At 39.8% G+C, this 25,466-nt stretch overlaps 1 protein-coding gene across 4 annotated transcripts in view; it reads left to right on the forward strand.

Moving 5' to 3' along the window:
* The window catches only part of LOC119176213 (uncharacterized), a 126,165-nt gene extending 101,008 nt beyond the window's left edge, over nt 1-25,157 (forward strand). For all 4 annotated transcript variants that reach the window (XM_037427389.2, XM_037427387.2, XM_037427388.2 and 1 more), the window contains 5 exons: nt 3,222-3,501; nt 4,052-4,284; nt 11,145-11,205; nt 14,170-14,251; nt 24,855-25,157. In XM_037427389.2, the coding sequence (XP_037283286.2) occupies nt 3,222-3,501; nt 4,052-4,284; nt 11,145-11,205; nt 14,170-14,251; nt 24,855-24,981 (783 nt within the window). In that variant the 3' untranslated portion in view covers nt 24,982-25,157. The remainder of the gene's footprint in view (nt 1-3,221; nt 3,502-4,051; nt 4,285-11,144; nt 11,206-14,169; nt 14,252-24,854) is intronic.
* Nucleotides 25,158-25,466: the final 309 nt, after the last annotated feature.

A 25,466-nucleotide genomic window follows, 5' to 3' on the forward strand; every position in this document is an offset into this window, starting at 1 on the left:
ATAGCCTGTTAAAGCGACCTTCATGTGTGAGCAGTTTTTGATAATTCCTTGAGCTTACATGTGAGGGGACTAAAAATACCGCGTGTTAAGCAGCAGTCGTTTGGTAATTTTTGAATTTCGCACACTGTAAACAAAGGCTGCAAAAAAAAAAAAGAAAAACGCCAGGACTGTGCGGAAGGTGCAGCACAGTCACGGCGAAAGCTAGAGTAGCGGCCTTTCAGAGCCTTTTCTAAACACTCATTGGGTAACTGCTGCAAGCACACTTGCTTGATGCCCACTACGGCATTAATAATAAAAATTTTAGGGTAGTAGGCCGGCATTCGCTATGCTGTTTTTTGTTACTCTTCTGAAAAGTGTAGTATCCGCTTAACTATTGCAAGGAATTTTGTCCCAATTGTTCATACAGTATTTGAAGATGATGGGGAATTATGCCAGAAGTGGGTATGTGCCACAGGTGATATCTGAACAAAAACAAGCTTTTGTAATGTGTTCGAGCATTGGACGACCCACTCGTTATGCTATTCGCATTGTGCGATGACTGCTTGTTCTTTCGCTGTTTTAAAACGCTTTACAAGTTGTATTAACGCGGTTGCTTTCCCGGCACTGAGTTTGCCAACAAGTCCCAAGTACCGGCATAGCTCAGGGGGAGAATACTGAGCTTGCATCCAGCGGACCCGGGTTTGAGCCCCACTGTATCATTGGTGCTAGGTTTTTTTTTTTCTAATTTCGTGCGATGTGGTTACGAACACCTGCGGCAGCGCCGGCGCACAACAGCGTGCGACTCGAGTTGGGATCTCATAACAGCTTTCGCTGTAAAATAAAGCAGCACAGTTATCTTGCCGCAGATTAAAAATTTTACTATATCTTATTAAGCGCTACAAGTTCTGTATTGGAGATTTTTCTCTAGAGTTCTTATTTAAAAAATTTATTAAGCAATTTTTATTAACTGCTAAGCTTGGCGAGTCAAAAACTAATTCTGACAGGCTCTATATGGCTCAGAACAATACTGGACTAATTGGAAATGTGAAGCACTGATGTATTTTTTTTATTTATTGATGCTTTTTAGCTGTAACACCCTGTAGTGCTTTCAGCATTCTTTTTACTTTGTGAAGATGTCTTGGACCTATTGACATGATGAGCTAAACACCCTTCTGCAATTCAAGCTTGTAAATAGTGTTGTCGAAGTGATGACCTTTGAGCTGACAAATTTGAAGAGACAAAAATGAAATAGTTGGTTGAATTCACAACAGGAACTTTGTTGTTTTTTACTGGAATTTGGATGTGTGATGTGCTGTGTAAGAAGATGGCAGGATCCTAAAACTAAAATGTTGAAGTATATCAAAGAGCGTTGATAAAAACAAGCGAGAACAAGAACTGCTGCTTGTAAAGTAGGAATTTACACCAATTTCATACAAGCTCTCCTACTATCACTATTGACAGTCATAGAATTTGGGTTCTATTTTAGAGGCACCAGTGAGTTTAAAACTACCAAGTATATGACGAAAAAGAAAATGAGCTAGCACATAGTCAGGCATGCCTAGCTGTTTTTTGATCGTGGACTTTTCTGCTGTGACTATTGCTGCTTTTCTCAGGGTTGTATTTGTATGTTTAACTTTTGCCCCTAGTGATATATCTTCAACGTGAAAGACAGTTCATTTCATAGGTTTCACTTCCGTGCATTAGAAATGTCGCTCACAGCATGCCATTTTGCACATTTACTTAAAAGGGGCTATGAGGCCCAATTTTCTTGCTGAAGTAATGCAATGTATATTAAATTACACCTTGTTTATCCTACACGCTGGCAAAATTTAGTTTTAATCGCTGCTGTAGAACATTGTTTGCATCACTTATTGAATTGTACAGTAAGTCAGACAGCATTAACTAGTGACCCAAGTGAGTCGCATATCAACTACATGTGCCTTGTAGTAAGCAGATCTCGAGTGCTGCACTTCCGTGTAGTGCCAGTAAAGGAAGGAGTTGGTAGAACTGTAAATTTACATCTTGGTGAACATGATTTTTGTTTACACGTGTGTTCTCGGCGAATCTGATATGACCTGTGCAGGTCTTCTTTGGCCTCTGCTGCTGCTGTTGCGCGAGTGAAAAACAAAAGAAAAAAAAGAGAGAGATCTGTGTCTGCTGCTACTGGTTCACTCGGTTTCTGAGCTTCCAGGCAAAGATATTAATTGCACTTTCGTACGATTTCTTAGCAGTCAAAAGAATGGTGACCACACATTTTCCTGGTGTGAGACACCTCATAGTGCTAGGGGCTTAAAGGCAATGACAATCAATTCAAATTTTCAATTTAATGTGGATACAAAATGTTTTTGTGTATATTCTCTATTCATTTGCCATGGCAAACTGTGAATATAGTTGGAAGACCATGTTATGGCTTTTGTTAATCAATATCAAGTAGAGATGGGCTTGATTTTGTGCAAAAAACAAAAAAAGAGTGGTTCACATTTCTCACATTGAGATCGGAATGCTGGGAGAGCTGTTTAGCTTTTGAAGGGGACTATTTGGGAGGTGACAGTGTGAATGCATATAGATAAATTACTTCAAAACAGAGCCAGTCTCAACAGCTTTTGGTGCTGTCTTGTGTATATTAATAAACTATGGTGCAACTGTTTGTTGTTTGTAATTTGGTTTTGTTTGTGTGCTACCCCTTCCCTCTTCAACATGGACACACAGTTTTTTCTTCAGAATGTATTTCTAATTGCTGGGCAGTCCTGCTAAAGTTTGTGTGGTTGGCAGTTCTATTCAGAGGCCATTTTTTATGGTAAACTTATTCGTTTGTTCTGTAGAGCTGAAGGTATTAGTTTTAACTAGACAACTATAAGCAGTGTAACTATAAAGTAGTCTGCTTTAGCATTGATAAACTTGGTGGGTGTGTAACATTAGTTTAAGAATGTACTTTTGTTTTATTTAGGTGTATGTATTGCCAACTGTAGTAACAAATACAATTTTGCTGCAGGCATTTTGTTTGTATCATCCTCACTAGAGATGTGGACCCTTCAAAATATACTACAAAGCATAATTTTTACAACAGTAGTACAATATTTTATTATTAGCTTGGATTAACATTTTTCATTAGTGCTCCTTTAATGTTGTCCTGCAGTATTCCTCTCAATTTCTTAGTTCATGATTGGGCTTGTCATTAGGACTGTTGAAAATAAAAAAAAATGCAATTTTGAGATTTTTGGTAAATGAAAACTATTTTTCAGGCACCATCATCACCAAAGGCAGTGGTGAACCGAAAAGAAGCCTGCAAAGAGAATGGAATCCGGTTGAACAAGTGTTCTAAAAGTAATGGCATGAGTACCAATGGTAATAGCTGCATCGCCAGCATTCGAGAACTGAATGAAGAATGTCTCCCACCGGAAGTGTCCTTGCGCAACAAGGTGACTTCCAGCATAGCCATAAACACAACGTCTAACAGCCGAGGACCCACAACATCAATATCGGGTAATGTGTTCATCATTGGCAGGCCATCATTACCTTCAGGTGAGTGCATAGAAGCACAGTCACTAAAATAATTCTATGCAAGCCTACCGAGGAAGAAGGCAGGATTCGTGCTATAATAGCTGTATGGCTGCAAGAGCCACACCATTTTTTTTATTTTTTACATTGTTTGCTTGCATGATGATGCGAAAGTTTCCCAGCCTATGAACTTGCTAAATATGCAACACACAAAGCACACATTGTAGTATATTGACAAATATAAAAGCATCACTGCTCACACAGTGGTAATATTCCTGATCTCTAAATGCGGCAGCTTAGGGTGTTTGGTGATGGATTCTTCAGACAAAGAAAACCTTTCTTGCACCGTGCTAAAAAGGGTGAAACAAAGGGGTTTTTGTTGCTCAAGGATTGATCTACGTAAGTCATTTGAGAAATACAATTTTGTTGCTCGCAACATTTTGGCTTTTTGTTAAGCGTATCTTCTACGTTCTCTCTACATAGACCCCTCCCCCCATATCTAATTGAAACAGTGTACACTTTGTCCTTGCATACAGTCATTGACGGGACATGTTTATTCTGTGGTTTATGACAGAAACTGGCGGCATGTTCAGCAAAGAAACTTTGTCAAAAATGACCATAGGAGATGTGGAGTTATCGGTGACATCTACAGTGCCTGCGAATAATGTGATAAAGAAAGTGACCCAGGACCGGAAAGCCTGCATACCTGGAACTGCAAAACATCGTCATCAGCAAAGCTGCTCTGCAGATCAGCGTATAGAAGCCAAAAAAGAACTATGCATTACACACCATCTCAACGGCACACAGGTTAGTCATTTAGGACACTATTTCTCTGACGTTTGCCCTGAATAATAATTGTTTAGGTTTCACTCCCCAAAACCACGATATGATTATGAGGGATGCTGTACCGAAGGTCTTCGGAAATTTAGACCATCTTGTGCTTTTTAATGTGTACCAGCATCACACAGCACATGGGCCTTTAGCATTTAGCCTCCATCTAAATGTGACCGCCGTAACGGTGGTCAAACCCGCAACCTTCAAGTCAGCAGCTGAGCAGCATAACCGCTGTACCATCGTGGCAGACATTTGCCCTGACAACAAAAAGTTATGTGCAGTCCTCCCTCTGTGGTCATAACCAGTGCTACTGGAGCGTTTTAGTAGCGTTACTTATTGCCATTAAGGCACCGAGGCTGTGTGTCATCTGTGGCTGATAGGGTCGAGTCCACTTTTTACGATTCCTTGCTCCATAAGACCAGAGCTTTTAAAGGGACACTGAAGGCAACTATTAAGTCGACGTTCATTGTTGAAATAGCGGTCCAGAAACCTCGTAGTCTTACTTTTGTGCCAAGGAAGTGCTTATTTTGAAGTAAGATCGCGTTTTAGGGGTCCGCGTCGGGTTAGTGCGCTTCAAATTACCCACCTCAAAAAGGGGATCATCTCCGTCACCGTTGCCGTGCACAGTGTTGCCTGGCTTTACTGCACAGCCGTCGACCCTTGTAGCAGCAGGACAAAAGCAGCAGGAGCCACAGCAGCCACAACGACCATTGATCGATTTCCTGCCATTGGCTCCGCGATGGCAGACGTGTTTTGGTTCTACTGGGCCCCGATAGATGGCACGAAAATTGAATTATTGAACCACTCGTGCCATTCCCCATAGTAACGTCCGGCAGTTCTGTTTTCCTTGAATCAAACAGAAACGAACAAGCAGCATTTTATTGCATCTCTTGATGTACGGAAGGTTCTTAAGTGCAGCTAGATCGATTACTGGTGATTAATTGCAGGCGGTTCGTCTGATATTATCGGGATCATTTCAAGAATGTCCTACTGCGACACATGGTTTCTTGTGCATTTACCTTAATTTCTTGGTAAGTAGGGCACTGCTCTTGATGGTATTGTTGTTTTAGATGTTGTCATACATTGAGTGAACTCTGATATAAATTCCTAATCGACTTTAGTGTACTCTTAAGGAAGGCTAGATGCATTTGCAAAGGCTAAGTTGTGCTTCAGTTATCTCTTTCAAACTACTTGGCTGATTTTGAGTGCAGCCTAGTACATCTGCCACTACTTACTCTAGAAATGCAGGTGGGTGTAATCGAAGTTTGCGGGTATAATGCGGCAGCAGCAAGCGCAGTACTGAGTTGATTGGCATGGGAGGCTTTTGCCCTGCAGTGGACGTAGTCAGACTGATGATGCTCATAATGGTGAATTGTGTGCCATCAACTTTTTTCAATAAAGATATATACACTGTCAGCAGCATTCCATCTGTACTTTTAGAAATTTACCATGTCACCACCGTACAGGAAGCATTCAACTTGCAGAGCCATTCAACTCAATACTCTACCCGTCATAGTGGTTGAATGGCTAAGGCAGCAGCCCGCGACCTGCGGACTGCTGACCCGCAGGTCGCGGGATCGAACCCCAACCGTTCTTGCAAACAGCAGTACCTGTACTTTAGCTGGCAGGAGATCGCCACCTTACCAAGTTTGCTTGGAGGCAGATTACTCAACAATTCCTCCTTCTCGCTGCATCTCAGTGCTATCATTCCTCCTTCTCACTGCTATCAGTCACTTAGCCCAAACCACGAATTTTAATCCCTGTCAATTTGTCTTCATTGAAGCTACTTAATTCTGACAAAAGAAATAAATAGTCTAAGCATTTTTTCTGTATAAAATTCATTCTCTTGCATGAAAATTCTTGTTTATTAAAGAAAGTATATTCTGCACCCACACTTGTGTTACACAAAGTTAGCTAACTTTAGCAATTTTAACCTGCACTGTGATTCATAACCATTACAAAACAATCGGCGTAACTTTAAATCTATGCAATATACAATAAAAAGTCTTATGCTTTCAAATATAATGCACGTTGGTGCACAAATTCACGAAATTAATATTTTTTAGCATAAATGGTGATAACAATTCACGCCATACCACTTAACGTGGCATACTTAACGCCTGAAAAAACATAAGCAAAACACCTACCAATGAAATGCTGATACGATGCCAATAAGGCTATTCGCAGTAAAACAAGAGTCTGCGCAGGCACAGCAGCTCATGAACGCGTCAACCTGCGCACTCTGCGTGCATTTCACGAGGACAAAAGTCCAGCTCGCGCAAACGTGCATGTAACTTTTTCACGTGTGAGTAGGCAGTGCGTGCAGCAAGAATTACTAATTTCTTTAGTGGTACCTGTTTTTTTGAAGTCTTAATATTACCAAAGTCTGTCAGTATATTTTCTGGTCATGAAGCTTTGGCGAAAGTTTGATATAGGGACGGGAGCAACCACTAGGGGCGCCCTCGCCCACAGTGGTGCATCGAAGCGGCCGTGGCACTTCAATTGTATGCCATCCACCGGAGCTGTGAAGTGTCATTGAATGCAGCCGTGAAGGCTTAATACGTCTTCAGAGTGATGTTACTTTCAAGAAAATTCGGGGAAACTCTAATACAGTGAAATTTAACGTCGAATGAGGCCTTGAAGCTAGAAATTCGATGCCATGCTGATTCCGCTGTTAGATATGCTACCGCTATAAAAGCACGCTTTTTTTTTCTGAAGCACATAGTGAAATTTTGTCGAGAATCCAGAGTTCTTCAACAACTCTGGTGGTTCTTAACACATCGCAGAAGTGCAATGGTTGGTACTTTTGACAGTGCATGTGCAACCTTTTAGGCTACATATACATTCGGTGTTTCTATGCGACGGTATGTATCTTGAAATTTGCCTTGTATCTATTAAATCAAGAGCCACTTTGAAAAAAAAAAACAGCGGTTAGAATTGAGAAAGTGACGAGTATCAAACAATACTTCATTATACTTTTGCCTCGTTTTCGTGTTTCGTTTTGTGTTGATTTATCACTACGGTACCGTAGCGCATTCTAAGTTCGGTTGGCAATGTAGCTTCCTAGTCCTTTACTCTGCTGTGTAGCTTACTAATGCTGTGCTTTCCCTATTCTTCTTTATTGTTTTCATTTTTAAGTTGAAAGCCTTACATGCCTCCTCAAACATGAAAATTGACCGACTGCGTCGCGCGCCGGCAGTGTCAACGTGTGACGAAAAAGTTATCTTCTCGTGCTCATGACGCATCCATATCAAAAATGAACATTTTAACGCTGTTACAGCTTGCGCAGATTTTGTACAGCATTTTTGTGCAACCTATCTTATACTGTCATCCTAGCAAGATATATCCTAGCAAGATTCATTTCATGTCTTCATACTGCCAAGTTATGAAATAACTTGGCAATGGATTTTAGTGATGGGTCATGAGCACTGCTTTCTAATCCATAGTAAATATATGGTCATTTAAAAGTGTACTGCCGGCAATAATGAATATCATCTTACATTTAAAGATTACACAGGTGGTGTGTTTTTTTTTTTCTGGAATACACTTTTGCACTTGTGGTTATTTATATAGTCTCTTTACTGCCAACGTCCATATTTGTGGACATCACTTTTTCAGCAAATTACACAACAGTAAAAGGATCAGTATTATTGAAAACTCGTACCAATGTTGCCCAGGGTGTTTATTAACAATTCTCTAAGAGTGAGCAGCAGAAGTCAACATTAGTGGCTGGTGTGCGAACAAAATAAAACATGATAGACAAATCGCATAGCATGCAGCTGCTTAGGTCCGACAGTTTAAAGTTGGGCGTTTAATAATTTTGTTGCATACAAAGTTGTGTGCACATAAGTTATTCTGCTGGTCTTTGGGAATTATTTGAAGCCCTGAAAGCCTGAATTTGTATTTATTGGCAGTGTTCTTGCCATTTTTGAAATTGAAGTGATTAGTGGATACCCATTTTTATCCCATGAAAATTGTGTTTTTGTCTGTGTCTTTTCTTAGCACTTGTGGAAACTATGTGAAATGTGCAAACAGCACCTCTTTTTTTTGCCTATATCTTTCTTCAGTAGTGAAAAAATAGGATAGTGCGTGTCTTTGTATATTTGCATTATAAAATGCTTTGTAGAGACATTAAAGAGAAAAAAACTATTTTTCTCACCTTACTAAATACTCTCACAATTACAAAATCCCCACACTTGCTGTGATAAGATGCTTGGTAAATTAGAAACTGCACAAAAAGAAAATGCGGGTGACGATGTTTCCTTGATGTTCCTGTCCAAAAGCCATGACTTTATAAATTTTGATAACATCATAGTCCATCAATACTATTTCTGGTCACGAAACTTCGCTGTCACACTATGGGCAAGCTTGACATGACGTGGAAAGCTGCCGTGCCACGGCACCACAGTTGTTTAGAGGCCATGCTTCTCCGCCCCTTCGGTTTGATTCTGCAGAGACCGCACATACGACGAGCACAAGCCAAAAGTTTGTGAGTGTAGTACTCTATCTGTGATTACTTTTTAGTGAAAGGCCAAGTTCAGGTATTGTACAGTTAAAGCGGCACGTTCGCGTGATGACACCATTCAGGCGCTACTTACCGAGGTGCCATTAAGGGCATTGCTGAAAAGATGTTTTTTACATGCCAAGTGTTCGTCAAAAGTTCGAGAACATGAAGTGAGCCATAACACAGCTAGAAATAGACGGCTTCAGCATTGATTCAGTTGTGTGTGTGTGCAAAGCACTTTGATTCATCAGACATCATATATGGGCACAATTTCACAATAAACAGTGATGCCATATCGTTGCCGAGAGAGGTCGCACCTCACGCCATTTCTCGTGCGTTCAACGGCCTGCCAGCGCACTTTATGAATCAGAAGTCACGACCAGTGACAGTTTGAAAACCATTGAAACAACTTTGGAAACCATCGTGTGCAAGGGGGGTTTCCAGCTGTGATAAACGAACAATTATCTACTTACTGTAACAACAATAAAAAAATTTCAAGGTTTCTGTGTCGGCATTCCTCTAAGACGTCTTTTGAACTTTACACTACCCCACTTCTGAGTGAGTGCAATAGTTATTTGTCATATCTCGATCATAAGCATTTGTATGGCTTTATTTTCTTCAAAGAAAATACTGATTACAATCCTATTAAGAGCAAGAGTCTTTGTATGCCAAGGAAGTATGGTACTGAATGCTTATGGGCATGAATCTTAGTCACCCTGCTCCTACGAAATAGAAATTGAGAAGCACAATACAGAATGAGGGGGACACATTAATTCATGTGGTTCTTATTGGGGGATTTGGTTCGCATTGGAAAACTCTGTTGCACCATTCAACTCATATGCACGAAAACAGTTGCCATCAAGAAACAGTTTCATAACGATTACATCCTGCCGATGTATCCGTTTCAAACAGCTAGATTACTGGCAAATGCAAGCTCATGCCCTATAGCATTTTGTCTTACATAAACCTAGTCTGCTGGAGCTACATGCGTGATTTTGGAAGTTCGGGAAGTAACAGTTGTGAATTTCGAGCTTAGGTTGTCATGCATTTAATATTAATGCTGCTATTTTATTCTCTGTGTAAGTGCAGGTGCGTCAGTCTCTCTCTCTCTCTCTTCTTCTTTTTTTTTTAATTGAGGCCTGTTGGGCCAACTAGGAATAGATTCCGCAGTATCATAAAGGTCTATGCGCGTCTTCTGCTGGCAAACTGAACTAGTGAACTACCAGCTGAATTTGAAATTGTTTACTTTTTGTATGCGCCTTGTTTTCGGTACAAAAACATTATTTTCAAGCTTAATTCTGATAATTGCAATGTCAAAAGAGAACACAAGTATTGTGCGAAAGGAGTGGGTTTTTCGGCCACGACGTACCAGCAAAGGAAACAATACAACTGTTGCCTGCGGCAACCGCTCCTCTGGGTGGTCTTTCTTTTACTATGTTCCTCCTAGCCGCTGCCACTAACTCTGTATTAAATTGAGCCACCAGTTTCGTGACCAGAAAACCTATTGATTGACTGTGACGGTGTCTAGCAGGTCCTACATAGTTTCTAAGCAGTAAAAATGAAACACATTGTCCTCTGAGGGGGCAAGAGATTTAGATTGTCATTTTTCAAAAAATTTCGTTCAGCCAATATTCTCAAGAGCACAATTTATCAGTCTAAATCAATTCACTATTTTACTTTAGTGCCTTTTAAGAAGTGGCTGAATTGGCCTTCTATATGTTCTTCTTCCCACAAACCTTCTTTTTCGTGCTGCTGTGTATTTGGACCCCTGTGTATTTCGTAAAAGATTACAGGGATGACTAGTTTGAGAGTGGCAGCACTTTTCCTGCAAGCAAGTCGCCCACCAACGGAACTCTCCAGCTTCAGTCTCTTGTATAATGCACCCTGAAGTCATTGACTAAATTTGTTCAGTCAATATTCTGTTGTTAGTTCATCAGGAGTGGTCACACATATTGTAATACCCAGGTGGTTGCACTCATGTATGGTAATTTGACTCACAGGTGGACTAAAGGTAAAACATCAGGAGCCCTGCTGAGTTACTAAGACAAAGCAGATTTGTAAACTTCTGCCTCTGATGGCAATACAAAATAGTTGAGAAAGAATAGTCTTATCAGTGCATTTAAATATGTATAGAAAAAGTCTTCTTTTTGCATTTTCAATGATTATGGTTGGGTTCTGATGTCACAAAATAATGAGGTCACTTTTTAAACATAGGGTACTTTGCAAACTTGTATACTGTCTGGTGAACATTAATGCACGTAAACATTTGTTGTTTGCTTGTGAAACGTGTAAAGTTGTTCATTTATATTTTCTTTTCTCTCGCAACCAGAATGCTTCCAAAAGCAAGAAGTCTAGGAAAAAAAAGAACTCAACTGATGTCACATCTCCAGGTTAGTGTACTACAAAGTGATTGATTGATTGATTCGTGGGGTTTAACGTCCCAAAACCACCATATGATTATGAGAGACGCCGTAGTGGAGGGCTCCGGAAATTTCGACCACCTGGGGTTCTTTAACGTGCACCCAAATCTGAGTACACGGGCCTACAACATTTCCGCCTCCATCGGAAATGCAGCCGCCACAGCCGGGATTTTGATCCCGCGACCTGCGGGTCAGCAGCCGAGTACCTTAGCCACTAGACCAACGTGGCGGGGCAGTGTACTACAAAGTGTATGTATGCCTTTGTAGAATTGCAAAAGCATGTACCAAAAGAATCATGGTAGGACAGTAGGAAATAGAAATCTGCGAATAATAAATTCTAAGTTCATTGTGAATAATGACTTCGTCAAATAACTTTATATTTAATAGTATATAGGATATATTGTAGAGAAGAATGCTTATGAACGTCATGACCCAACTAACCTGCACAATATATTTTTTATGTAGCACTACGAGTATGCAAATATCATTTTTTTTTTAGTTTGTGTGTAGTCCACGTTTAATAGTAGCAGAATTTTACTTTCAGTAGGATGCAAGTGATAACCAGTAAAATACATCATGTTTTAAATTTACTATGTTTAGGGCATAAAAGAAAATGAGCTTTTAAACTAAAGAAAAAAAAATGTTTTAACCTAAAAGTGGGACATTGCTTTTCCACAGTGCGGATTTTTTTTCGGATAGGTGTTTTCATAGTATAGCATACATTGACGTAGCCAGGACAGTGAAGTTTGCAGGAAGTAGTTGACCCCCTTTGAAAATTTAAAATTCACATGTGTATATTCCGTATACATGCACATACAAATGCACATACATGCAGAAAGATTGGCGGAACATCCCTGCGACCTGTCCTGAAAAAATTTGATTACACCTCAGCTGGCATGTTATGAATGTGCAATAAAATTTTGTTAAATATTCTTGTTAGATGCCAGAAGCCAGACCGTCATTCGCATTGACAAAATGGCAATCATTGTATTTGATGTGGTAAAAGCTGCTTGTATTTTCACAAACAGCCAGATTGAGGTACAACATTGTTTCATGATGGGTTGCCACATTTGCACTGCATAATGACTTTTCATGCCACTTTGCGATGTTTGAAAAATGTCGTATTCCTCCTTATTATTTGTGACCACACATCTGGCAAGGGACAATTGAACTGCTGCCATAACTTGCACGGGTATTCAACCTTATATTTGGTATAAACGTGGTGTGCAATCGTTTGTGAACCACCTTTTAATAGAATTGAAGTCAACATACAATATAGAGTAGCAGTGGTTGCAGGAGGATATGATAATGTGCCTAGTATGATCCCATACAGTGCTTTTAGATCATAAGTAAACTGAGCTGTTCTCGTCGAATTTAAAAAGTACTTTGTGTGTTTGTGTGTGTGTGTGTGTGTTTTAAAGACAATACCGATTTTAATAAAAATTCTATGATAGTCACACTCCAGTCATTTTTGCACATGTGTATGTTGAGGGTAAAATATTAGCATTAATTGAAATGACAATGAAAACATTAACAAAATTTATCTTTAACTTCAATTGTTTAATTGATAATAGTTGCTTATACAGTTGAACCCACTTACAACAATACTCAAGTGCCATGAAAATTCCATTGTTATAACCACTGCATGCCAGGCATGATCAGTTTCTGCTTCACCCTTCAAATTCAGTGATAAATTCAGTGATCTTGTATTACATGAAACTTTTGTGATTTCTTAAAAATGGGTATGCTATTAATTGACACACGCTATAAGTTGTTAATGTAAGCAACTACCCTCAAGTCAATAATTACGAAGTTTATATATGGGTTTTGTGTAATTGGTCTTAAAAATGTCATTTCAGTAAAGTACTTCTGCCGTGACATAGAGAATATGTGTGAAAACTACTGGAGCATGACTGTCTTAATATCTTTAAATATTTACTCTCTAAAAAAAACACCATATTTTAACATTCTGTAATGCATGATTATCTTGCACCGTTCAGCGATGTACTATAGATATACATGGCAGTGATATAGTCAAACCTCAATATAACTAGCAGTCATTTATACCTAGCCGTCATTTAACAAAATTCTTAATAGGTTAAAATATTTTCATTTTGCTATTTCGATTGCATTGAAAGCCATGCATTTTCTTGCTCTGTTTAACAAAGTAATTATCCCGGTGCAACAATTTTGGGCTATTCCAAGCATGTACTCGGGGCTCAGGAGGCTGGTAACTTCAGCAAAAATCTAAAATAAGTCAAGTGAGGCAGAGTTCACATGCACATGTCATTTCGCATGAAACGTTTGAACAGCAGAACTACCATCATGTGCACAAGAAACGCTGTTGTGCCATATGTCATGGCCATGGGGTGCGAGGCCACCCACACATAGAAGCGAAATTCTGATCTCATAAGTCTTTCACAGGGCTGTTTGCAGCGACCCGTGAGGATTTCTTAATATTGCTTCATAGTCAAATTAGCAAATCTCGGGGAAACATGTTGTAGTATACTAAAGGCATGACTGATGTTTCTTCTTTAAATAATGCTTTCCTAGGTAGCTAAATGTGAAATATTATCACAATGAGTGACCTGGAAAGTTATCATATTTTTCTCTTTTTTTTCTACTGAAAGGCACAATTTTGAACAGAATGAACCTCACAATGTAATTAATTTTTTGCTGAAAGTATGAATTTATTATATCGAGAGCAGCATTTCTGGCAAGTTGGTAATTCGTTACTTCAGTACGACTATGCAACAAAAGGACACTGACAACAGGGAAGACACATGTAGCGCTGATTATGTCTTCTCTATTGTCTATGTTTTTCTTGTTGCGCTATTGCACTGAAGTAGTTAAATCGAGGATATGCTGTATTGTAAATAAGAGCAGCTCATCGCCTTGTCAGATTTATTAATTTATTTGTGTCTAACATTACAGATGAAGTATTTCTGCCAAAGGATATTGATTTGGAAAGTGGTGACCTGGATGAACTGGAACGTGAAGTGGAAGCTTTTAAAAGGCAAGTTACCATTAGAATTTTTGCATAAGCGGCTTTTTAGGGACCTTGAAAAAGCTGGAGTCATTAGGTGCTGCTTTTTAGACTTGTCCTTAGCAGCTTTAACCAATATCTCCTAATTGTTCTTCACAGAAATGACAAAAAACCGAAAAGGCATTGACATTTAGCAGCATTTATGGCTTCTTCAACTGTTGGTCGTATCGGATGCTAGGAAACCTGTTTATTCTCTGCAAAATATCAACTTTGTTATTCAGAACTTTTGTAAATGAAAATGTAGAATACTAAAAACACTCTTGGCACCTAAATACATTAGCCAGGCTATAGTCTCTGCCTTATTTGCAGTACGTTCAATACCTTAGAGAACAAGGCACATGCAGAAGTGAATTAAGGCCATAAGCAAAAAATTACCTTCTAGAAAAGAAGTGCCAAAATACATATGGTGGGGACTAGGTTTTTAGCTTCTATAATTAGAGCATGTATGACACTGCAAAGAAAGAAGTACACAAGACATCAGTACTCTGTGTGTCTCGTATGCCTTTTATTTTGGTTCCCTTCCTTTTTTCCCCTCTATGGTGTTATGTGCTGTAAATATGCAAGCTAAAAAAAAATAAAGTTTGAGGTAAAGTCATGCGATTTTTCAGAATCTATAGAGCGTGAAGGTGTCTGTAGTACTGGGTAGTTCATCACACACATGCACGCACGCGCGCACGCACGCGCGCACACACACACACACACACACACACACACACACACACACACACACACACACAGTGTCTATACTTAAGGGCTCGCTTTTCAGTGTTCTTGACACAATATACTGAAATATTGCAGACAATAATGCCAGGAAAAGTATAGGGGAAGTTATTTGACTTTCTATGGCATTGTCTGTTATATCTCATTATATATATATATATATATATATAATGCTCACAGCTGGTTATCTTTTCACCCACTTTTCTTTCTTCTTATTTACATTCCATTGGTTCCAATAACTTCCTCTATACATTCATTGGCATTACTGTCTGTTAGATCTCATTAATATTGTGTCAAAACACGGAAAAACAAGCCCTTAGGTATACACCTGTTTTCCTTATATATATATATATATATATATATATATATATATATATATATATATATATATATATATATATATATATATATATTCAGTAGGACACTTCAGTGGTATGTATAAGAAAAGAAGCTGGTACACGTACGAGAAAGCAAGCAATTCTTTTATCGATTTACGTTTCGGCCGTGGCTTTTCTTACGTATATATATAATTTCCTCAGCCTTATTCAAGATAGTTGTAAGGGCACGTCATTACATTTAAGTGCAGTAACACCTCATTAATATGTGCCTCCTGGGAACGTAGCATAACTATAAACTGTCAAGTACAAATTAGTGTCCTCCTTGCATGATTGGCCTCTAGTTGGGGAAAAAATATTATTGACGTCCTAGCAAACAGGTATCTAAAGTACCCACAAAAAGGTTGTTTCGTTTTTTTTTACCAAAGCATGAAAAAAAATCTTCACTTTCTTGCATGACCATGTGATAGCATTTAGTAATGATGCCAAGTAGCATTTCGAAACTATGATATGAACACAGGGACGACATGGCAGCTGGGCAGACAACTCATTCAGCTTTTCCTTATGCATATGTATGCATTTCGAAATGATCTGCTACCGAGCAAGAAGCAGTGCCACCTCATTAAAATTCAGGATCTGGTAGTGCACAGAACCTTCATACCTAGCCAATATTTGTGTAGTGCATACCACCTACTATGTTTGTGCTGTCACTCGTAGAATGCTTCATTTATTTATTTATTTATTTACAGATGCTGTCATTTCTTACATTGGGCTATTACACGAGTGGAAAACAAAAACATAACATGTTAATCATGCTAGAATTGTAACAAAATTTACATGTATAGTTGGAACTTACTTGAAAAGGATCAATATGAAGTAAAATTCTCAACATTCACACCCTTAAAGTCAATGTTCATAACAATGCCCCCCCCCCCCCCCCCCCCCTCGTTCCTAGCTCCTTCCTGCTCCTTGGACACGGGCAGCGTGTTTTCACTGAGTACCCACGAGTACTCACGAGAGTATTGCGCATACAAGCGAACCCTCCTTTCATTGTATGCTTTCTGTATAGTATGCACACATTTGCTAAGGCACTGTTTTTATAGTAAGGTTTACTCAGACCCAAGTTGCACCGTAGTGTGGTCAGGTGGGGCAAGCATTTTGATAGGCCAATGCAGTGACAGCGGGCTACTTTCGTTTTTGCAAAAAAATGCACACTCTGTGTCTTCTGCTCAGAGAGGTTGGAGCGAACAGCGACGTGGAGCATTTAGGTTGTGGCTTACTGAAAGCATGCAGTACTCTTACATCTATGCTGCACACATTGATGGGAAGATAGCTAAAGCCGCCCCGCCGCGGTGGTCTAGTGGCTAAGGTACTCGGCAGCTGACGCGCAGATTGCGGGATCGAATCCTGGCTACGGTGGCTGCATTTTCGAAGGAGGCGAAAATGCTGTAGGCCCGTCTGCTATGATTTGGTTGCATGTTAAAGAACCCCAGGTGGTCTGAATTTCCGGAGCCCTCCACTTCGGCATCTCTCGTAATTATATGGTTCTACCCCACATATTTAAGGTAGCTGAAGCAGTGGAGGATATTTAATTATGATAGGGCAAGCGGTGATAAGTCATACTGACAATTGTTCAGTGGCCACAATTATGCCTCTGTGCGTTCGATTATTTATCTGTCAGATATTGCCATACTCGTGCTGAGGCTGGAATCGTGGGACAACGAGGTCTCACCACTCACTGAAGCAGCAAAAGACCTTTGTGGCACCTTGTGGCCGCACCGTGTGTAGCAAGGCTTTAGGTTCATCCTTAGGTTTATGGAATGCACTAATCGGGCAGGCCACTACAGTCAATCAGTGATATATCACTTTATGAAAACAGTTGGTGATTCATCACAGCTATGTTTTAAGAGTTAGTGTGTTTGGTTTTCGGAATTATGAAAACAGTTGCTGATCCATCACAGCTATGTTTTAAGAGTTAGTGTGTTTGGTTTTTGGGAATTGCTAAGGCTTCAAGTCTATAGGTACCTCTGACATGTTCTGCTATAAGGCTATTAAGTAATCAACAAGGTGACATTGGTGGCCTCAAATAACACTATTTTGGGTCTACAACCATGGCAGAAAATTTGAAAAAAGCAAATAGAAATGGCTACATCCTGCAAATTTTCAAATATTCTTATACATTGACTCTGTGGGGTACATGGCTATGGGTGAAAGTGTAGAACAGAAAGTAGGGTTAGTTGGAATGCTTGCATGATTTTTTTTACCTCTACGTCTTTAGCGCTGAATCAAACAGTACTCGTCCTGTGCACTGTTTTTTATGTAAAAGTCTTGGATTTCAGCACTGCATCAGTCATACCTTGAAATTATAAGGCATGTTCTGAAAATCAGTTTCCGACTGTATACCTGTCCACCATAAGAACACTGACTGGCTGTGAGTCACTTGACGTATGACAGATTTCATGTGTCGGTTATAATACCCTATTTAAAGCGCTAATATCATCATCAATGGCAACAAAAGTCGACCAGGGTAGACAAGTGACTCCAAGGTATTAGTAAAAGCACTTTGGAGTGCAACTTAAAAGCACTGAGCACTTCCATACTGTTCACAAGTAACAATGAGTGTTTGAGTGCTGCAGCCACTTGCTTTTCTTGCTGCTCGCAAACTGCTGAAGTTTGTATGCAGCACGCGATGGCTTTGTCAAATTCAAAATATGATGTATGTTGTCTTGATCATAAATTGTGTAAGTTAATAGACAGTTATAGTTTATGGTTAACATGATAGCAGAGGTTAAGGAAATGACATTACCGTGCAGCAAACGTTCGTTGTGGACAGAGTCTTATAGCTTAGCGGAATAGCGTTTATGTGGTTTACGTGACGGTGGCGACACCTATCGGATGGTTAATAAGTTAGAGACAGTGAAAAGGAAAAGAAAACGAGAATGTTTGCCTATGCCACCATGTGAAGCATTGTTGCAAATTTATTTTACTAATAATAAAAGCAAATAATTATGAACCATGCACCAAACGCAAAAAAAAATCTTGTTGCCGATTCGTTTACATCGATCTTGTAGTTATGCCTAGACTCGGTCGAAATGGGAAGCTATCTCAGAAATTATGCCAACTTATCCGTAATGCTCGGTTATCGAAGCTAACTGAAGGCAAGCAAAGCCACCTTAAACAGTCGTTTGCTGCGAACAAGGTGAATCTTTCAACTACTACGTCAAAATCACTTCGAAGCGCATGTCCGAGAGCTTCGCCATGTTTACGTACACTACGTACACTTACGCTACCACGTTTACGTACACTTACGCTACCACGGTAACCTTAAATCTGAAAAATACCGCACGTACGGTAAGCGGTGTGAGTAACGTATGTATCTGCACATGCGCACTTCTATTACGGTATCACGGTACGCCCGGTATCCTGGTAAGCCCGGTATACTATAACTGTCTAATGCTAGATAAATGGAAGGGGAAGACCCTTAAAACTCTTTTCATGAAACAGAGTTTGAGAAGTCCTGCCCTGATACATCGGAATACTGCTACCGTGGCAGGCATAAAACTACGAAATAAAGCTTCCCGGTTTCTTCTGTTGGGTCATGATACATGGTGTACTTGGCATTCAGTTAAATTTTTCGTCACCGCGTGAAAATGGCTATTTTTTATATGTCTCGTGAAGATAATTTTTGCCAGTGTGAAAAGTACTTCAGCACGCATGCAGCATATCAAATTTTGCACAATGAAATGCTCTTTCCAAAAAATATTTTTGTTGTAAAACAACAAAAATATTTTGTAATGAATAAAATGTGAAAACTGTGTAATTTTTTGTTGCCAGCTGGTAAACAGTGCAATAAAAAATGCCATATACACAAGAATATTCAGAACAAAGGATATGAAGAATGTACATTTTGAAGATAAATGACCAAGGAACAGTATAAAAAAATAAATGTACAAAATGTTTGTATTCACATAGACTAAGAAAATTAAAACAGAGGTGCTGGTTTATTGCTCGTTTCATGCGGTGAAACATTCTTTGGTTTTTCGTGAGACACAAGTGTACTCGTACACATTTTTCAGTAAATTTTTGTTTTTTTACTATAATAGTCTGCAGGTGTTTCAATATGTATGAAAGTCCATGATGTGAATAATCCCTCTAAAAATCGGATGTCCAATGAGCTTCGCTATTTCATCTAGCATGGCCTTTTTGCGTGAACCATCTTACTGGGCATAGGTTGGCGTTCCAATATATGCATCCAAGCTTATTTCTTCGCATTTTTGCTTCTTTTATTAAAAAAAATAGTAGTAATATTGTGCACAGTTCTAGAATGCTTAACTCTGCTCCGTAGTAAGGGCCAAGATGTGCTCAAGTGGGCGTTCTTGTCGTGAGGGAAAACTCTGCAGCCGGCGCCAGCACACCACTCCCCAGCAACGTGTGGACCTCGCACATAACCAGAATAGCTATAAGATTGTACGCAAAGGTGGTCAGCTGCGCACTCGTGGTGGAAAAGACAACTTGAGGCCGTAAACAAAACATAGCCACGAACGGCTGCAAATGTCCCAGGCTAATAATGTAAAACATCGTTGCCATAAAACTTGAAGCAGAGGTGCTGTCATCCTCGGACTCTAAGCTCGTGCTCACTCAGTTTAGGTGCAATTGCGAGACAGTTTAGGGCGGCGCGTGTTTTTTGCAGCACAGGTGCGCAACCATGCGCATGTGACGGAACACCATAGGAACAACTAGTGACACTAGATGCGACCCTGTGTCTGATACAACATGTGAAACCAAAGCAGCTGCAAACTGGTTGAAGAGGCCACCTCTACACTTTATACAAGCGGCGGACCTTCAGAGATATTTTTTTTTTTTTGTGAAATAAACTTTCCCCGACTCCTAGCAACTGCTTTCTAGTGAATTGCTGGAATAAATTTCTGGCAGTTATCACGACTCAACACTCTCAGATAGCGAAGCTGACACCTCAATTTGATATTTTACTTGCAAAGTTTCTTTTGATTACAGAACTTTGATGTTACTGTAGCATAACTTCGAGGGGCACGCACTTCAGTCAAATTCATCAGCTAAGTGCATTTTCTCAACAACACACACACATTAGTTTGCACAAAGGTCTGTCAAAAACCACTAGGTTGTAAAAACGGGCAAATTCGAACTGATTCTGAAATTTGTATGGCTGTACTGTCTTCTATAAAGGGTTGAGTGCATGATAAACAAATTCAATATGCCAAAATCAACAATCCAAAGTGTCAATCACTGGTGATCGATTTGACTAGGCGTGGTAACGAAACAGTCAAGTGTGCACACCCTAAATGCTCACCCACGGAACACCGGTTTTTGATGCATGCGTTTTGCTGCTTTCTTGCTCCTGCTCTCTTTCTGATCTAGGAGCTGTTTTAGATAAAATATTTTGATTCCCTGTCGGTCCCTACGTGGGAGATGCCGCTATGCACTAAGCGCTTCCTGCAGGACTAAAATGAAGTTTTTTTCATTCCATTCATTGCTGCTGTTGCTGGAACTTTCTGTAGCTTTTTTGAGTTCGACTTATCTCTGAAAATGTGCTAATGCTTGTGTACGAATACTCACGAGGGCATTACACATAGGCCACAGCAGCTGCAATACAGTTTGGTTTGTGTGAATAGTGAATTTTAGTTTAGAAGCAAATAGTGATTTGGTCTAATACTTATGAATCGAATTCGAATAGTGTATATACCACATGTTATAACGAAAACCGGGCATATTTGTCATGACCAAACTAACCTGCACAATATTACTTAAAGATTGAAACAAGGCCTGTGCTAATGCCTTGCATCAAAGTAAGTGGAAACAACTTTGAATAATAGCAGGATTTGACTTTCGGTATAATGCAAGTGATAGCCTGTAAAATATCTTATGTTTTAAAATTTCCTATACTTAGAGCATATAAGTATAGCGTCAGAGCCCTGAGAAAATAAACATTAACATGCATGTGCTCGTCGTGGAAAAGAGAAGAATGAAAGAATTATGCAGTAAGGCTCCATTCTTGTGACGCTGTTAGTCATTGTTCAATGCAAGATGCACAGAATAAGCGACTAGTAGTGTTTTTTTTTTTTTCCTGAAAAGTATATACTAGAGGTGTGCAATTTAGGTGGGGATACAAATCAATAGTATATACAGCAATCCATGTTGCATCAGATCTAATCGAATCTACATCTTAAATATAAATAGTTAAGTCAGTAAATACAGGTCAATCTAATCTAATCCACATCCTAAGCGGCCTGGGCTGTAACCATTATAGTAAACTAGAATATATTCCAGTGGTGGAACGAACCAGGCTGCGGCGTCTTCCTTTTACACAAATGCCTCGAGATGGTGCCACTTCAATGTTTTCTACTAGCTACGGCTGCATTGTAGGACTGTCATGGGCTTCTTTAAATTTTTAGCTGCAGTTAATTTTAACTTGTGTGTTTGCTTTCTGGTTCTTCCAAACGTTAAACAGCCAACTTGCTTGCTCTCTCACTCGGAGGTTTCATTCTGGCCAGATATACGTAATTTTTTCATATTTACCGCATGTGCTCAGAATATTCTGAGCACTTGTGGTACATTTATTTACTTATTTTATAAGAACACCTGATTTTTTTATCACTCAAGAATCTGTTTTCAGTGCAGAGTTTTCCAAGCAGATGTGGTGGTCATGGAATTTGCTTCAAATTACCATGGAAAACATGGAAAAGTCGGGGAACCTTGAAAAAGGAAATTGGTAGACACCCTGAGTCCAAACTGAGCCGATCGCACGCAACATGGTGTGCCACCGCTTTATAAAGCCGGATTAGAGTAGTCCCTGAGAAATTTTTTAAAGTATCACATCTTGGAGTCACTGGAACAGAGCAGCTCTTGATTACAGAAGATGCGAGCACCATGCTGCTGAAACTTAATCGATGCGACTGACGAGCATCTCCACAATGCATATGTACACACATATTTGTGCATGTCTGCATAAACGTACTGCGTACCTGTTTGAAAATGAACCGACTGACGGACCCGTAATTTGTTACAGCTTTATGTAGCCAACAACACAGAGCAGGAAGCAAAGAAGAATTGGGAGTAGGGTTTGCTCACGCACCAGCTGTAAATCATTGGCTGTGGTGCGAAGACTATGGAGGCGGAGCTTCCATACATTCGTGTTGCTCCGCAAGTAGTCTGGCAGCTTGCAGCAACAAAAGGCTTGCGGCTGAGGTTGGTTTTGCTCGCTCGCGTCGTTAATGCGTTTAGACAAGCATATGTACGAAAAATGTGAATGGGACAGAGACATTTAGATTATTAAGTGCATATTTCAGTGTAATGTTAAGAGTATATTGGATAATTAAACAGCAAGTTCGTGGCATGGATGTCATGTTTACATTAGAAAACAGGTGTACAGAAAATGCAGTGCTGACTGAGAAACTGAAAGAAATAAATTTTTGTCAAGTGAACAACAGTTGTATTTTACCTATGACTCATAGTAAATAAAGCAATATATATTTCAGCTAGCAAATCAGATAGTTATTTATAAACTGGTGCTATTTCTTGCCACGCTAGCAGACATGAATTTCAGTTATCCTCGGTTTCGGTTTTCCTAATAGCTTCTATAGTAGCTACTGAACTGAATCTGCAGGACCCCTCTCTCCTTCTTTAATTATAGGAAATCTCTTGGAGCCGTGACAGTTAATTCAATGGAGGTGCCCTTTTCGAACACCTTTTTCCAGGCAATAAGCAGATAATCGACGACGGCGGCAGACAATTTGACCGCCATTACGGCCTAACTTGTAAATGTGACCTGAAAATTAAGTGTGCGATTCAATCATCTATAAAATTCTTGTTTCAAACGGAAGCCCTACTGCGATTGGTGCTAATGGCAAACTGTCATGAAATTTCACTGTCAGTCATAGGCGATAAATAAGTAGTGACTAATAACCCCCACTTCCTCCCTGTATGTTGCAGCACTATGTGATGCACACACGCATGCAGGCATCCAGGGGTTGCGTCTTGACAACCCGCTCTTCCTCCCTGAAGTTTTTGCAGGTGCAGTGCTATGTAGCTCACATGACGTGCTACAAACTTATGTGTGACTCTGACATATGTAGCGCAAATTACCGTGGACCTAAAATGCGGCAGACAACATGCCTTCTGTTTGTTTGTTTTTCGTGAATGCAAGCGTGGTATTTGTGTACACACATTATATATGATGCAGAACCAACAGGCCACAATAATTCAAAACTTATGAAATCTTTTCTTGTTACTAAAAAAAGAACTTTACAGGATTGTTCTTTTTTGTTATTCACAATATTAATGAGAGCTAACAGATAATAAAACCTAGGAAAGTATGGTGGATGTTATGTGTAGTAACTGTGATATAATTGTGAATAAATAACATAAAGATTAGTTGCTGTTTACAAGTTATTAAGGTAGCCCTGAAGCACTTTTTGGGGGGCGTGTAACCATGGAAATAACTGGGAAATCATATTGCCTCACAAATTCAACGTCACAAGAATTTTAAGAATCCGTTCAGTACGAGCGGAGTTACGCAGATTTTGTTACACGCTGCAATCGCATTCTCTCTTCTCTCGTCATGATGAAAGCGCTGGAAGCTAAGCAGGGAAGGGCAGGAGGGTCAAACGAAAGACGTCATGTGCGCCTCGTGACCTTGAGCACTTTCTTTTTTTTTCTTCATATACATAGCTTTTTCAGTGCGATCGCACACGGGGTCAAGTGATGGCTTCCTGCGGCGATCTCTGTAACAACCGAGCGCGCCATGTTCAAATCAGCCAATGGCTGATAGATGGGCCATCTATGTGTGATTTTTGAGCATCTTTAGTTATTTGTCCAGGGAAGAGAAAGTAATTTTTGGCTGACTTCGATGATTTACAGTGAATTCCAGGCTGCATGCTACGCTATAACATTTGGCTCACGTGTTCTCGGGAGCCTCTACTACCGATAGGCAGCGTTTTCTGACCATGCTCAAAACGTGTTGCAGGGCCCCTTTAATAGTTCTTATTACTGTGTTGTATGGATGGTAATTGCAATGTGAACTATGATGACAATTATAATTAATATTTTCAACCGCCATTTCATTGTCCTGCACCCTCGCTCAAGCTTGTGCTATGCGGTAGTAATACTGCTACTGAGTCGATATTGACAAAGCTGCAGGGCTGGTTATTTTTTAGGTTCTTCATTTGTGGTCTGTAAACTTCAAGTAAATAGACATGTGAACCTAGTCGCTAGCAAATCCACGCCTCTGCGATTTTTCAGCGTTCTGTGCCCGCTGCAGCCTGTGTGTTATCTTTTGGAGGCCTTGTAACACTGTAGTCATACCGAGGAACTGCACCATGTGTCGTGGTTATTTATATATTCAAAATCTGTACTTCAGTGAGTTATTATGCTTATGGAGATTGTTACAGTTTGCTTTTCAAGACCATTACTGTGATGCACTGCCATATGTATTGCTCTGAGTTAACACTTTCCTGTCTCTCTCTCTCTTCCTTGTTCTCAAACAGGTTTTGTTTCAATTCCGTGCCTGTGCCCAACAAAGAGAAAGTCCACGTCAACTTGAAGGACATTTTGCTACGAAGGAAGCAGTCCTCAGCCACAGTGATGTCAACGGGTTTGCTGCAGAGAACGTAATGCAGCAATGGCCTGTTTTCATCTCTATGTGATGCTCCCAGTCACAACCCAAAGTTAGGGTCCTTGGAGTTCGAAAAACTTGTGAAGCAGTTGTACTCTGTTAAGGACATTGTTGTGTTACAAAGGGTCCTGTTTGTTTAAAGCCGAAAAAATATAATAAATCTCTCAGAGCATCAGCGAGTTTTTTTATTGCAATAAAGAGATCAATGGAAACTGCTAGCATGCAGAAACGTAGCATAAGGTAAGACAGTTTTGGATGCCTGCATTGCAGTCCCTATTAAATGTGAAGCATTTAGCGAATCAACAGTACTTTCAGTGTATTTATATCGCCGTCTACGTCTGATGGTTGTTGTAGTCATTTGCTTTAATGGGTGTATACCAAAATTTGCATGAGTAATGACTTTAGGATGAAGATGACTGGCATGATTTGAGTAACAGGACACGCCCATTGCGAACTTCATGAAACCCTTTCTTATGGTCACATG

This window comes from Rhipicephalus microplus, chromosome X (assembly GCF_043290135.1).
Source record: "Rhipicephalus microplus isolate Deutch F79 chromosome X, USDA_Rmic, whole genome shotgun sequence".
Taxonomy (NCBI): domain Eukaryota; kingdom Metazoa; phylum Arthropoda; class Arachnida; order Ixodida; family Ixodidae; genus Rhipicephalus; species Rhipicephalus microplus.